The 15,503-nt window shown below is 40.4% G+C and overlaps 1 protein-coding gene across 3 annotated transcripts; it reads left to right on the top strand.

Moving 5' to 3' along the window:
• Nucleotides 1–775: 775 nt before the first annotated feature.
• LOC131218240 (protein neprosin-like) lies at nt 776–15,386 on the top strand. 3 transcript variants are annotated; one of them, XM_058212921.1, is made up of 7 exons: nt 776–1,355; nt 2,520–2,606; nt 3,823–4,029; nt 4,632–4,790; nt 8,745–8,798; nt 9,777–9,923; nt 15,271–15,386. In XM_058212921.1, exons 1-7 carry the CDS (start codon nt 1,194–1,196, stop codon nt 15,289–15,291), a joined length of 837 nt encoding a protein of 278 aa, XP_058068904.1. In that variant the 5' UTR covers nt 776–1,193; the 3' UTR covers nt 15,292–15,386. The 3 variants fall into 3 exon arrangements, with proteins under 3 accessions (XP_058068904.1, XP_058068900.1, XP_058068901.1); XM_058212917.1 differs by lacking the exon at nt 15,271–15,386 and adding an exon at nt 11,367–11,746; XM_058212918.1 differs by lacking the exons at nt 8,745–8,798; nt 15,271–15,386 and adding an exon at nt 11,367–11,746.
• The last annotated feature ends 117 nt before the right edge of the window (nt 15,387–15,503 follow it).

The raw sequence follows: 15,503 nt of genomic DNA, 5'->3' as shown, positions 1-15,503 counted from the left end.
TGCGATTCTAAAGAATCATATTCATTACGAAATCCCAACCATCCAATCCATGAATTAGAAAAAGGATGGCTATCAAGAAAAGCCCAAATCAGGGATGGATTGGACCATCTGATCTGTGCAATTTTTGCATGATATTCAAATTGATCTACAATCACTGTAGCTTAGTGCTACGGAAGCACTGGAGCATTTACCTTTAAAAAGAAATCCACTCTAAATCTACCATCTTAAAGGGAGTGGATTAGCTTACCCTAACCGTGTGGGACCCACCGTGATGTATTTTTTGTATATCCACACTGTCCATCTATTGTTTCATATCATTTTAGAATGTTATCTCAAACCTTAAGAAGATTCAACTGTCAGGTAGACAATAAAACTAGAAACAGTGAAAAACGACCATTAAAAACCTTCTTGTGGGCCACCAAAGTTATAGATCAATATGATATTTGTATTTCCACTTCATCCAGGTCATATTGGCATTATAAACAGCTTGGATGGAAAATAAACATTACAAAAACTCTACGATGCGCCCTTTGAAATTTTTAATGGTGAGGCATTCAAACAACACTGTTTCCTGTGGTGTGGTCCACTTGAGATTTTAATCTGCTTATTTTTTAAGATTATATCCTAAAATGGGCTGTAGAGACGGATGGACGGAGTGGATATACAGCACATCATCAAGATGGGCCCCATGGTAAGGGTAACACCTAATCCACTCCCACTCTTAAAAACTCCATGACATCCGATGCCAAACAAGGAAAATAAGAAACCATACGAAGTACCAAATCAATCTTAGATCCTTAGAAATAACCATCAACATCTTTCTCATAATGACACGTGTGTATGCTGATCTGAATAGTTCATCCACTAAAAGATCCATAAGTGGACCGCAGGCCCAAAATCATGCTTATCAGAAAATGCCAACCATGTAAAATAAGCATGTCCTGGATTCTTGGTCCACTGCAATTTTTCATCCCATGATCAATTCATCTTCATCCCAAAAAAAGAATGAACGGTTCTAATCAGCTGGAACCAGATGAAGTTGATGTCTCCTCATTCATAATAATACAAATAAAGCTCGCATCTTTATAAATACATCTACCTCCAACCATTAGAAAGAAAAGAGAAGAAGGGTCCCACCTATTGTTTTGTAGTGTTCTCCTACTTCTCTTTGAGTGTCCATCTAGATACCTTCCATGGCCATTGAAATTACTTGTGGTTGGATGAATATTCTGATATTAGTTTTGGTAGCAATCTCTATTCTACATAGCAATGCAAGAATCCAATCTAAAGATGAATGCTTGGGATTGAGAAGACAATTCAAGCTCCTCAACAAACCTGCTGTAAAGAGCATTCAGGTCAGTCTCTTAACATCTACTAACATGTGATCAAGGGCACCAGTGTAGTGGGGTCCAATTTTCAATGATCCAGATCATTCATCTAGTGTTGTGTTTTTCTTGAAGAATATTGATTAGCAATTTAATTAAAGGGAAATGATCATGTAATTGTAGATGCATGGTAATCACCTTGTGTTTGAGTAGGTGGGGCCTACCACAGGGACCCATTTTCAATCATGCATAAAACCTATGTAATTAAGTGGCATGGTCCACATGAGTTTTAAAAGATGTCCTTTATCACACGATATGGTGGACCCTACATTCCATCTAAAAGTTCCTATGGTGGGGGCCACCCATCCCAACGTTCCCATTGTTTTCCTATAGTGGGGTAGGTACGCTATGACTGTTGTAGGTTGGATGGGGGAGTTTTCCTCTCTTTACACACCCTTAAAGAAGCTCTGATGGGATTGTCGTGGGTGCTATATGTTAGATCCGGAGAGTCTTCCTCTCCTTACACACCCTTAGAGAAGCCCTGATGGGATTGCTGCTTCTGAGACGGTGTTGGACCGGGGACCAGCCCTGGTTTATAATGAAGAGGTACAGTAATGTGAAACCCATCATATCTCCTCTTTCTACTGGCTCCACACAAATTGTAATCCCAGCTCTAGTTTAATAACATGTTATAGTTCTAGCATTCCACCCCTACATGAATTATTGGATGTATCACAACTTAGTGGAGCTCCCTGGTACACCCAATCACATTATTCAACTCCTCGGACAATTCAAACCATTGATCAATAAGGCCCACCTTATAGAGTTCGTACTGGGTCCACTTGACTTCTTGTGGGGATGGGTTGGATAGCAGCCCCACATTACTATGGGTCCTCGAGATATGGTGATTGCCATACATTGGGACATAACATGATTATCACCCCTTATTCAACTTTTTTAGTGGGAATTTTCAATTAGAGATATCTTTGCAGAATCATACATCTAGTTGGGCCCAACACATGAATGGTACTCTGAATCATTGGAAAGTTGGTGGGCCATGTGTAAGCTTTGACATTTTAAAACCATTATCATCACCATCACTATCACCATCATCATCATCATAATAATCATAATGCTGCATCATTGATATTATTAGAATGTTCTAGAATAATGATGGTTTAAAGCTTTTTACAGACTGAATATGGAGATATCTTTGATTGTGTGGACATGTATAAACAACCAGCTTTTGATCATCCATTACTCAAGAATCACAAAATCCAGGTCAGTGTTTCTTTCTTTTACTTTATCATGAATGGGCTATGCAGCAAAAATTAGTGATTGGACAATCCTAGCCATTTAAAAATTGGTACACAACATCTGTTTGTCAGCTTATGAGAGTTGGGTCATTGTGATTTTTGGTCCATGGCCCATTCATGGAATTTTAAGATAAATGAACGGTTCAGATCACCATAGAAGGATGGGAATTTCATCCCTCCCATGTGGACTAGATCTCATTGTATAATATTAATGCACAAAAGTTCAGCCCCTCGGTTTAGCTGGTCAGAGGTCATCATCACCATTGATATAATAAGAGGCCTAAGGGACCCATGCTTTGGTGATCCAGGCCATTGAGCTTGTGGCTTCCATCATGATCGACCGTGCTCTAAGAATGTCGTGAATTGGACATTCCGAATGTTTCTATAGTTGGCATGCAAATCGATCAAATTTGGACACCTGGACCATTTGAAGCATTGATCTGGACCGTCCATCTGGTCCAACCTTCTCCCAAACGGCCACAGTGCATAAATTGCATATATCAGAGTGATGCTAACAATCTGCTCTTTTTAACAATACCTTATTGAGGCCACTGATCTGGCTTGGATTTCCATATAAAGGTACTTCCAACAAGACATGGACAATCCAAGTTGAGGTCCACTGGATGGACGCTCCAGATTATACATTTTGCAGGTTTTTGATCAAATGATCGCCAGATCTTTGGTTGCCATCCTAAGTCTGTAGTATATGCACACCCTCTGCCGGTCTGCATCCAAAATCCTGCATGATACATCTCACAGGTGGGCCACACCAATTGGAACAATTGGGGGTAATTGTGGAGGCTGATGCCCACCATAGAAACTTCCAGATGGAATCACCGTATTGTGTATATGTCATCCAACCCGTTCAGGAAGAAAGGATAAAGGAAACAAAAGCCATTCCAAAGCTCAGGTGGGCCACAACAAGTGAATATATAGGTTTTAGGTGTGATTGCAAATTTCCTGTGTTGTGTCCCATCTGAGTTTTAGATCATGATGATTATTGGTATGAACAGTGAACATAAGGATTCCCACCAGATGTACGGTTTTGATTCAATAAACACATCGTGGGTGTTAACTACGGTGTTAATGAAATCATGCCATTTATAGTAAATATATATGTCATGATATTTCCATAATCATTTTGTAACATTTGAAAACTGTAACATACTAATACTATGCAGATGAATCCCACTTCCTATCCAAAAGGGATGGAAAATCAAGAACATTCAAATGCGAATATCGAGATTGGGCTCAAGGATGGCGGGTGCCCACTTGGGACAGTACCTATTCGACGGACGAAAATGCAAGATCTATTGAGAGCTAAATCTCTATCTGATTTTGGTAGAAAAAATGTGTCCCATCTCCACACCCAGGTGGTTGGTCATCATGTAAGTATCTTTTAGTTACTCTATTTTGGTCTGTTATTGTATTTTCCTCTTAAAGGCATTTATGCAGACAAGTGGTGGGTCGCTTGCTTGATCTGAGCCATTGATCAGGATCCAAGAGGTGGCATTTTCAATTAATGCTCTTCGTTTGATTGGGACACTTGGATGGTTCATCTGATCGATCTGTGCCGTTCATTAGGTTTATAATATATATATTTCATGGACCACCATTTAGAGCTACATTAGAAGGACAATTCTAACCACCCAAATAATAGCCCAATAAAAAGGATGGTTAACACCATTCATGGAAAAATAGGCCAAACCTACAATGCCTTGGAAAATGGATGGCCATAAAAAAGAGAAGTCTATCTCATTGATAGATCAGGTCATCTGATGACTGTGATTTTTATGTTGATGCCCACAAAATGTATGCTAAACCTAATAGACGGCATGGATCGATCTGATGGAATGTCCTAATGGCACCAAGCTGCTAGGAGCGCTATACATTACAGTGCCGTGAGAGCACTGGCTCATTTCTCTTTAGAAGAAAATTAAATAAAATAAGGTGTATGTATATTATACTAATATTGTCTTATTTTTGTAAGTATGCTCTTGCAACATCTGAAGGTCAAGTGTATGGGACTGGAGTGAGTATGAATTTGTGGGGCCCAATGATTCCAGATCAAAGGCAATTCAGCTTGGCCCAGTTATGGGTTCTCAATGGCCCACAGGATCAGCTCAATACAATAGAGGCTGGATGGAGTGTAAGTCACCATATCTACGCTATATGAGAAAGATGAAATTGTAATTTATCCAATTAGATTTTATTTATTTTTTTTTTTTTTGAAAAGCTATATCGTATGTAGTACCATTCTCCTACTCTCACACATACACATACATCCAACGGAGTCGAGTCGAGGTGGGCCAAGTTCGACTCGGCTTGTCCCTGCTGTACTCGAGTTCGAGCTTGAGCTCGAGATCAGCCTCGAGCTCAACATTGAAGCTTGACTTGTTTGCCAAAACTGTCGAGTCGAGTTCGAGTCAAGCTAGTGGTTCGAGTTGAGTCAAGTTTACCTCGAGTCGAGCTCAAGCTTGTTGGGTGAGAGAGTAATTGATTCTGTTCTTGATCCTCCTCCATTGATGAAAAATTCAAAAATCTTAAGAGAATCAAAACAAAACCTGATGAAAAAATTAAACAAAACTTCGAATCGGATGAAGAAACCTGTAAGAACCGATCTGTTCTTGATCTTCTTCTACTAGTAGAAATCCAAGTACTAAAAAAGAAACAGAGCAGAATACAAATAAGAAATCCAAGTAAAGAGCTCTAGCCAATCTGATCATTGGATTTCCTTGAAGCTCTAACAAATTTGAGAAGAACTCATATCGGATTTCTTTGGTTTCCCACCCAATAAGTAGATCTCAAGAGATTGAAATCATACTATTGTAGAGCTGAAATGAAAACTGGTGTTGGTGGTCCGGGCAGGCGTGCGGTTGACTGTGGGTAGAGAAAGAGAAGAAAGGGAAAGAGAATGGGAAAGGGGGTGTGTGCGGTCGGGTAGAGATTTTGGGGTTTATTTTCTTCCTTCTTTTTTTTTTTTTTTAAAAAAAAAAGTTAAATCTTATATATATATATATATAAAATATAATATAATATAATATAATATATAATATATTTATTAATCGAGCTGAGTCGAGTCGAATTGAAATGCCCCATGATCGAACTCGGCTCGAACTCAACTCGAGCTTCAACTAATTAGCTTGACTCGGCTTGAATTGGCCATTCAAGCTGAGTCACTCCGAGCTGACTCGAGCTGAGTTGAGTGAGTTTTTCGAGCTAGCTTGACTCATGAGCAGCCCCACACACACACACACAGAGTTCTATACGGTCGAGCTCATGGGAACTTTCCATAAGGTCAAGCTATCCGTGATGCGTGTATCATTCAAATGCAGTAATCCATGGTGGGCCTCAGGCTTAAAAATCAAGTCAATCCATTACTTTTGTGGGCCACTCCATACAAAAGTTGAGAGGGGTTATTCTCCCATTAAAACATTCATACTCATTTTTTGGGCCCATTGAGATTTCGTTCACAAATCCAGCCCTTCCATTATGTGTATCCCACTTGGATGAGGGGTCAAACCAAGTTTCAGATGCATCCAAATTTGAGGTGGGCCCCACTAAGTGCTTTTATATGTTTTAGGTATGTCTTCACATGATTTTAGATAGTATGGCTCACCTGAGTTCAGTGTACGACTGATTATTAGGATATCCCATAATTTAAAGGGGACCCATCAAATGCAAGGTGTTGATGTTCACACACATCACGGTGGGGCCCACACAGCTCGACCTCATGGGAAGTTCCCATGTGTGTCGAACATCAATGCCGATGCATTTGATGGGTCCGCTTTAAATTATGGGATATCCCAATAATCAACTATCTACGGAACTCATGTGGGCCATAAAATTTAAAATCACGCGAAGGCATGCCTAAAATATATAAAAACACTTGGTGGGGGCCCACTTGAAATTTGGATGCATCTGAAACTTGGTCTGACCCCTCATCTAAGTGGGATACACATAATGGATGGGCTGGATTTGTAAACCACATCTTAATGAGCCCAACAAATGATTATGGATGTTTTAATGGGATGGTAACCTCTCTCAACTTTTACATGTGGTGCGGCCCACTAAAGTCATGGATTGACTTGATTTTTAAGCCCAAAGCCCAACATGGATTGGTGCATCGGACTGATGGGGTAGATGTTTGACACGCATCATGCATCATGGTGGGGCCCACACAGCTCGACCTCATGGGAAGTTCCCATGAGCTCGACGGCATAGGACCATTTCCACACACACACACACACACACACACACACACACACACACACACACATATATATATATATATATATATATATATATATATATAGATATATATATATATATATGTATATATATATGTGGCCTGTTTGGTTGCACTAGATATCATGAACTTTCAGGATATTTTGCACCAAGTTAGACCCATTATTTATGAAATATCATGTTATTTTTTCCAACCAAATGTACCCTAATTTATTTACAAACCTTCCAAATACATGATTCTGGTACGGGTCTGAATCATATATCATGCATGATGGGCACACCTAATGTACAACCCAGATTGTGGTAGGTAGTGGGCCTTAGGCTCAGGACATTTGTAATTATAATGAATTGGGTTTAGGTCTGAATTGTGTCCCATTAATGAAAATGGGTTCAAGACAGGTCAATGGGCTCTAAGACAGCCCAAGTCCAACCCATTGATAACCCTGACATTACCCATTGAAAAATTTGAGTTTTCTATGTTCTGATCCGGCCCATTGAGACTACCTTGTTGATGTGTCAGGGTTCTGGGGAGGCTTTTCTTATAAATTGGATTATTATTATTATTATTATTTTGTCTTGGATGATCAAAATAGTGATTAATAGCTTTTATCTTTTTCAAAAGTATTTCGAATGGATTGGAATTTATTTTCTGATTTACTGACTAAAATAATGGTGCGGTCCTTACTGTGGGCGCACTTTGATGTATGTATTGTATATCCACGCCGTACATTTGTTTTTCCAGATCACTTTAGTTCAGGAGGCAAAAATGAAGTGGATCCAAATAAAAAGTGAACCATAATATAAGAAACTGTGGTGGTTGAACGTTCCACCATTAAAAAATTTCTAGAGCGTAGCAAAATGTTTATTTGCCATCCAACCTGTGGATAAGGTCATAAATACATCGATGAAGGGACAACAGAAAATATTAGCTCGATCCACAACCTTTGTGGCTCACAATAAAGTTTTAATGGTCAATCACCACTGTTTCTTATTATGTGGTCCACCTGAGATTTGAATCACCTTCATTTTTCTATTCATGCACTAAAATTATTTGGTAAAACTGGTGGACAGCTTGGATATTACATCAAGTTGGGGCCCAAGGTAAGGGCTGTACCTAATCCACTCCCACATATGTATGGTACCGAGACGAATCTTCTGCTGGAACCCCACCATCTATGGGCTGCACCTTTAAACTTAGCTGTTCCGATGACCTTAGCCACTGATTTCATGATTTTTGTTGATTAGAAATGGACAAAAAAGTCCAACCAATGGTTTGTATTCAATCGGCAAAAGTTATCCATTAAAGGGCTACGATCATCCCAACTGTTGCGATTTCGTGGTACGGTACCACGACTGAAGTCCCAATGGATGAGTTGTACTGATATCATACACGTGTGCCATGTGTGGCAAAGGAGAGAGAGAGAATGCTCTTGCTAACTGATTTAGATGATGATTGCGCATTTTATTACGAGACGCATCTCACCAGTACCTTCCGCATGCATCCCAACGTGCCGTGGAGATTACACTTAAGCTGTCCAAAAGGTGGACCCCACCATATACATCATTGGGCACAAAAATCAATACAATCTATAAGATGGGCTAAATGATACAAACGATGGAAGACTGACGGTCCGATTCAAACCTTAAATGTGTGTTTAACCTGATGAGTGGATCAGTTTGTTTTTAGTACTACGGAATCTTCATGGTGGGGTTCACCTTTTTGATGGCTCAGATTCCATATTTTTAAATCATATTTGAACGTTGCAGAAGGTGGACGATAATTAACCGTCCAACGATTTGTCCGTGATCATTGCTTTTCTAGTTCGTTATCTCCGAGCCTCTCTAATTTCCTCAGGAAGATCCAAGTCTCTTCGGCGACGCGTTTCCTCGGTTGTTTATTTACTGGACAGTAAGCTTCACACTCCTCTTATCTGCAAACCGTTGATCAGATGATCGGTACCGTCCAATTAATGGGTCGCCTCTTGAAGTGGCCATAGAAAAAAAATTCGTGCCTACGCGTCTCGATTAAACGGTGGAGTTACTTTTTAATTTGATACGCATGCAGAGTATGGCTATCCATATGCATGCATGCAACCACTTCATTCGTGGCATACACGTACCCAATGCAAGCCGTTTGGTTGGTGACCCCAACATCAACTAGCTAGCTTTGGCAAAGATCTATGGCCCCTCTATGATGTATGTGTTTTATCTACGCCGTCCATCCATTTTGCCAGCTCATTTTAGGGTATTATCCCAAAATTGAATTAGATCTAAAGCTCAAGTGGACCACACTACACAACACAGTAGGGATAATGACCTTCACTGTTGAAATCATCCTAAGGTCCTTCAACTTGTTCATATCACACGGACCTGGATGAAAATATCAGCTTGATCCAAAGCTCCTGTGGTCTCAGGGAAATTTTCAACGGTAAGCATTCAATCTCCACTGTTTTCTGTGGTGTGGTCCAGTTGAGCTTTGGGTATGCTTCGATTTTGGTATCATGCCATAAAAATGAGCTGGAAAATGGATGGACGGCGTGGATAAAACAGATACATCATAGTGGAGCCCACAGGGCTTGACACTAACTAGTTGGCTGAAGTTGGGGTCATCAGGCAAACCGTGTCCATGCAAAACCGTCCAAATCATGGGGCCTATATGAACCAAGAAAGAACAGGTACAAAAGATGATCTCAACCATCAGATTGGTGTCTGTCAAGTCTAGCGTTGAAATGGAAGACTTGATCGATTTATGTTGGAGCTGTCCTGTCAATTTTATTTTAGCCTCTGACCCATCTATACCGTGTCCCTCGATTTGGACGGTTCAGATCTTCATTCTCTTCTATTAATAAAACACTTCGCTGACATGGATGTACACTTCTAATAACAGGCAGATGGATACCAGAAAACAGGCTGCTACAATATACTGTGCCCTGGTTTCGTACTAGTTAGCAGAGACGTAGCCGTTGGTGCTATCATACAACCAACTTCTACCTACAACGGAGCTCAGATGGAAGTGCCACTTCTAGTATTCAAGGTACCTCTCATCTTTCTTTCCTATCAGTCAATGGGCTGGGCTGGCCCACTTCAGGTGTACTTGGACTGAAATATTAGGCCCATTACCTAGGCCCAGACTAAAATTCGAGCTCGTCTATTAATCGGGTGGGTTATGTCTAAGAGCCTGTTGTTCTAGCTCAATCCGGCCCGTTTAGGGCACCAAGGGCGTTTTTGTTGACCTGATGAACGGCCCAGATCGTGAAAAAAAGTGGGTTGATGATCAGGCTCAAGCCATGTGTATTAATTATGGGCTATGCTCAAGCTGGGATTATTTTATTTTATTTTTTCCTTTACCGTTTGGGATTGGACAGTCCTTAGCCAGGCCCGACTCCGGCCCATTTATCTGCCCTAATATAATTAAGGGCTGTGGCTGAGCTGGGAAAGCAACTCATTTTCTGGCTCACATCATTTTGGGTCATGTTTGGGCTGGACCTAGAATTTTCAGGCCCTATTAATAATCAAATGGAGGCCCAGTATGGTTACTACCATATACTTGAGCTGTGTGGGGACACGCAAGATGCTTATGTGGAATCTAAACCGTGAATCTGGTGTGCTTCCTTATATTCACCGTATATATTATGAATTATGCCAATCCAAAACTCAGGTGGGACACACCATAGGGAGGAATGTACAACCACACACGAAATCTATACATTTACTTGTTGTGGCTGACCTAATTCTGGAACGGCCGTAGTTTCGATCTGTTTCTTCATCCCAGGGGTTCACACCTGATGAATGGGTTAGATGACATATAAAGAACATAGTGGACCATGCACTCTTCATTTGGATGTTTCTATACATACAGGGTGGAATTGACTCATTGTTTATGAATTAATAATGGAGATTCTATACTCAAAATTTCAAAGCATATTCAATTGAAAAAACATTTCTGATCCACGATTTGTGGAGAAAGGATTTTAGTCTACCACTGTTTATACGTTTAAGAGAACCTTCAATGAAACTTAGGGTTTTCTCTCTTACCTGGCGAGGGAATCAAGATATGTATATATAGGAGATAGGGTCAGAGAAGTTTACTCATCACACTTCTCTCCTACAAGATCTTCACACCGAAGTTTTAATATCCAGCTTAATAAGTATGAATAGGGACCACAATTTAAGTGTCTTACCTTGGTACTTTTTGTAATTATCACAATTGTAGTGGGGCTCATTAAATCACTTAATCTGAATAATCCAATGGCCAAATTTAAACCGGTGATTGCATTTGGCCCACCTAGAGTCTTAAAGGCACCACCCTCACCAATGTCTTGTTACCTTTGGTGCTGCCCGTCTGTAACTTTTGCATCGTGGTCTGACCTGACTTTTGTGTGAGGGGATGCAGATAGTGGGCCTCACCTGATGAATGGGCACCTGTTGCCCGTCCTTATAGGGGGGCCCAGCTGAAATCTAGCTACTTCTACTACAGGACGCAAGTACAGGTAATTGGTGGCTGGCATACGGAAACAACAACGTTCAAGTAGGCTACTGGCCAAAGTCCATCTTCACAAGCTTAGCTGACAGTGCAGCTGCACTTGCATGGGGTGGTGAGGTGTATACACCTCCAGGTAGCAGGAGTCCTGAAATGGGCAGTGGCCATTTTCCTGATGAAGGGCTGAGAAAGGCTTGTTATATGAGGTTATTGAGGTTTGTGGACAATGAAAACACCCTTAGAGACATTCCCAACAAAGTCACCCTATTTGAAGATATACCTCAATGCTACAAGGTGATTGATGGTGGTAATTACTTAGGTGGGGTTTGGGGTAGGAATATCTATTTTGGTGGGCCAGGTGGATGCTAGAGTTGTGATGTGTGGTGGATTTTTATCTGGTTTTTTTTTTTTTTTTTTTTAATAAAGGAATTAATAAAATTATAGGAATTTATTAAATGTTTTATTACTTCATAAAGTAACATGGTCGTCCAATCAATATTTCATTTTTCTATTACATGGTAAGGTGGAATGAATCTACATGCTTTTGCAAGCACCTTAACTTATTTTTTAGACAGAAAAACCAGATTTTCTTAAATTAGAACAGCCATGCAAAGAACCCATCTGACACAGATAAGCCAAAATGGCACACTAGTGAGAAACACAAGCGGTCCATGAAATGGATTTGGGTTGCAATGGGCTGGTTTGGGTTAGGCCAAGATAAGCTAGGCATGACCTGACACTCAAACCCCAATGCCTGAGCCCAGAAACAAATGGTTGGGGTCAAGCCCAACCCAGCCTGACTTGAAAATTGATAAAATATAGTCCATCCGTTGATCAAGTGGGCCACACTTGCACAAAAAAAAAAAGAAGCCCCTTGGAGGTTTAAAAGGTATATATGCATTCAAGACACGAGCTGCCTAATTTAAGATTGGAACAATAAATCCATGGGATATAACTAGAGCTGTCAACGGTCTGGATCTGTCTAGGCTTCATGTTGCCCAATCTTAGCCCAAGATCCTATAAGCTAGCCCAAGCTATTAATGGGCTGGGTCTGCATGGGCCTATGCCTCTATTTCACATGTTCATTTCAATTGAAAGTAGGCAGAGTTCATATTTGAATTCCCTCTTTAATGTACATACAATGGAGTTTTTGTACCTAAAGCCTAACTGTTCCATGGGCCTAAAAGACCTGCCCAAACCGGCCCACATACAATCCAGCCCAAAAGCTCACAGGCCAGCCCACTGCCGTCCCTGAACATATATACATATGAAGTTGGGTTGCTCTTCGACGGGCCCAGTAAAACACAGGCCCACCGGAAATTGATGGGGCCCAAGGAACACAACATGACCTGTTTGATGAGTTGACTGCCTGATTTCTGGGCAGGGGCATCTACACAGTGGGACCCACCCGTTTGACAGCTTGGATCTGGAACACGTGTTCCACATCAGCTCATGGGGTGGCTTGTGGATGGTTTACATGCATGTGGGGACATTCATAAGTTATAGTGCTCCCAGTTGCATGTGGACACTTAGACAAATCCAATCCATTCAACCAGACTGCTCATTAGGTCCAAAGCACGTTTCATATGCTGGTATGCAATATTACAATGATACAACGAATATTAACCGTTTGATCAATGGCCTTTAAATCGATGGACGGTCCAAGTAAACCGGTGCAACTAGAAGCACTGTAACTATTTGCTCTAAGAGGACTGGAGCATTTCTCTTAAAAGCGGATTGCCTGTGACCCCGGACACATAGATATACCTGTGCCCGGGGCTGTGTGGGGTCCACAGAGATGTCCGTGACAAATTCATTCCGTCCATCTGTTTTCAAAAGACCATAGTAGGATATAAGTATAAAAATTAGATATATCCAAAACTCAGGTGGGCCACACACACAAAAAAAAACAGTGGGAAAAGAAACGCCCATCGTTCCTTCCTGGAGCTGAACATGATATTTATATGCCATCCAAACCGTTCATAGGGTTATTACCACTCAGATAAACTGTTGGCACAAATATCATCCTAATACACTTCTGTCACCCCAGGCGTTCAATCCTGTGGTATTTCCCACATGAGTTTTGGATCTACCTGATTTTAGAATCCTGTCCTATTGTAGTCTTGAAAAACAGATGAATGGAGTGGATTTGTCACAAACATCTCTGTGGGCCCCACACAGTCACAGGCAATCCGCTTCCATTTCTCTTTAGGAATAAAATCCACTCAAAATCTGCACTCTAAAAAAATCCCGGTTCACTTTTAAAAAAACCCATACAAAAGACCAAATCAACATTAGATACTTAAAATCCACGCCCTAAAAAACTCCAGGTGTTGCTGTAACTTACCTAGCCGCATGCACAATTGAGCTTGGAATAAGATTCAACTATGATATTGACAAGACCCAGGGAATAGCAGTAGTCTATCCCATTTCACATAGCTTAAGCGTCCCCTATCGTGTTCGAAGTAATCCCGTAGTATTTGTGAAATGCAAAGATAACCTTTCCTGAGTGGTCTCTACAAACTCTTCCTCTGCCTTGGCCTAAATTTCCTTTCGACCAGCCATCAATATTCAATTTCTCTCTATCATTTTATCCATCTGACTATGAGAGATTTGCCGGTGGAAGGCGTAAAATTTCTTTCCATCTTCAAAGCTTGGATAATAACGCTATCTGACAGAGAGTTCCTGTCCGTCTCTGGCATAGTGGATCCTACATCTCTCTGCCAAGGAGAAACCTTGGCTATGACAGAAGCACTATTAACTTATAGGACATTTACCTACCAACACAGCCAAACATCACGTAGCTATTGGACGGTATTATGTGGCCCCACAATGATGTATGCTGTTTTTCGACCTGTCCATCCATTTTGGATCATTATTTAGGGCATGACAGATCCAAATCTCAGGTGGACCACACCATAGTAAACAATGGTGATTTAACGCCTACCCTTAAATAATTCTTGGGAGGCTACAAAAGTTTTGGGTCAAGCTAATATTTTGTGTTATCCATTTATCCGGGTCTTTGTGACCTAATCAACAGGTGATGGCAAATAAATATTACAGTGGCCTAGAAGTTTTTAACGGTGGGTGTTCAATCACTATTTTCCTGTGGTGTAGTCCACCTTAGATTTCAATCTGTCTCATTTTTAGTCTCATGCCTTGAAATAAGCAGCTGGAAAAATGGATTAAATCTACACTCTTAAAAAATTCAGCTTCACTTTAAAAAATCCATACAAAATACCAAATCAACGTTATATCCTTAAAATCTACGCTCTTAAAAACTCCGGGTGTTACTATAACTTAATTCTCTGAAAGCAGTAATGCATTTCTATTTAAAAATGAATCCACTCAAAATCAACACTCTAAAACTTGGGGAAAATAAAACCATACAAAGTAAAAAATCAATGTAACAACCTTAGAAATAATAATCAACATCTTTCTCATAATGGCATCTGTGTACGATGATCTCAACTCTTCATCCACCACAAGGCTCTTAAGTGGACCACAGTCAAAAATCACAGTGATCAGAAAATCCCAACCATCTAAAAGAAGTATGGGTTGGATTGTTGGGTCACTTCGATTTTTTGCCCCTGATGAATGAATGGTTCTAATCTGTGGGACCCAGGTAAAGTTGAGATCCCAATTCCCACCTTTTTGATAAAACCAAAAAAAAAAAAAAAAAAAAAAGTTTTTTGGCAATCCCTTATTCATAATTCATAATAATAGAAGTAAGGCTCCCGTCTTTATAAATAGATATGCCTTCAACCCATTACAAATAGAGGAGAAAGGGTTTCAACCTATAGTTTTGTAGTGTTCTCCTACTCTTAGAAGTTTACATCTACGTGCCTTCAATGCCAGTGCAATTACATGTAGTAGTAGAATTCTGATATTAGTTTGGTAGCAATGCAAGAAAATTTTCTAAAGAAGAATACTTGAAGATTAAGAGACAACTCAAGATTTTCAACAAGCCTGCTGCAACGAGCATTATGGTAAGACTTGTAATAACCGCTGAGATGTAATGGAGTGCATGCATTGATGTAGAGGGTCTAATTTTCGGTGATCCAGATCCTTCATCTGGTTGTCATGGGGGTGGATGGCTAGTGGACCGAATAATTCCTGCATCAAACACATTCC

Source organism: Magnolia sinica, chromosome 11 (genome assembly GCF_029962835.1).
Source record: "Magnolia sinica isolate HGM2019 chromosome 11, MsV1, whole genome shotgun sequence".
NCBI lineage: Eukaryota > Viridiplantae > Streptophyta > Magnoliopsida > Magnoliales > Magnoliaceae > Magnolia > Magnolia sinica.
This window is presented reverse-complemented; position numbering and strand designations above follow the sequence as displayed.

Excerpts from the sequence above, each read along its gene's own strand:
- LOC131218240 (XM_058212917.1), top strand. The coding sequence starts at position 1,194 with ATGGCCATTGAAATTACTTGTGGTTGGATGAATATTCTGATATTAGTT. Across the intron at positions 4,791-8,744 it reads CAATAGAGGCTGGATGGAGT|GAAGATCCAAGTCTCTTCGG; the intron begins GTAAGTCACCAT and ends TAATTTCCTCAG. Across the intron at positions 9,924-11,366 it reads TGCCACTTCTAGTATTCAAG|GACGCAAGTACAGGTAATTG; the intron begins GTACCTCTCATC and ends CTTCTACTACAG.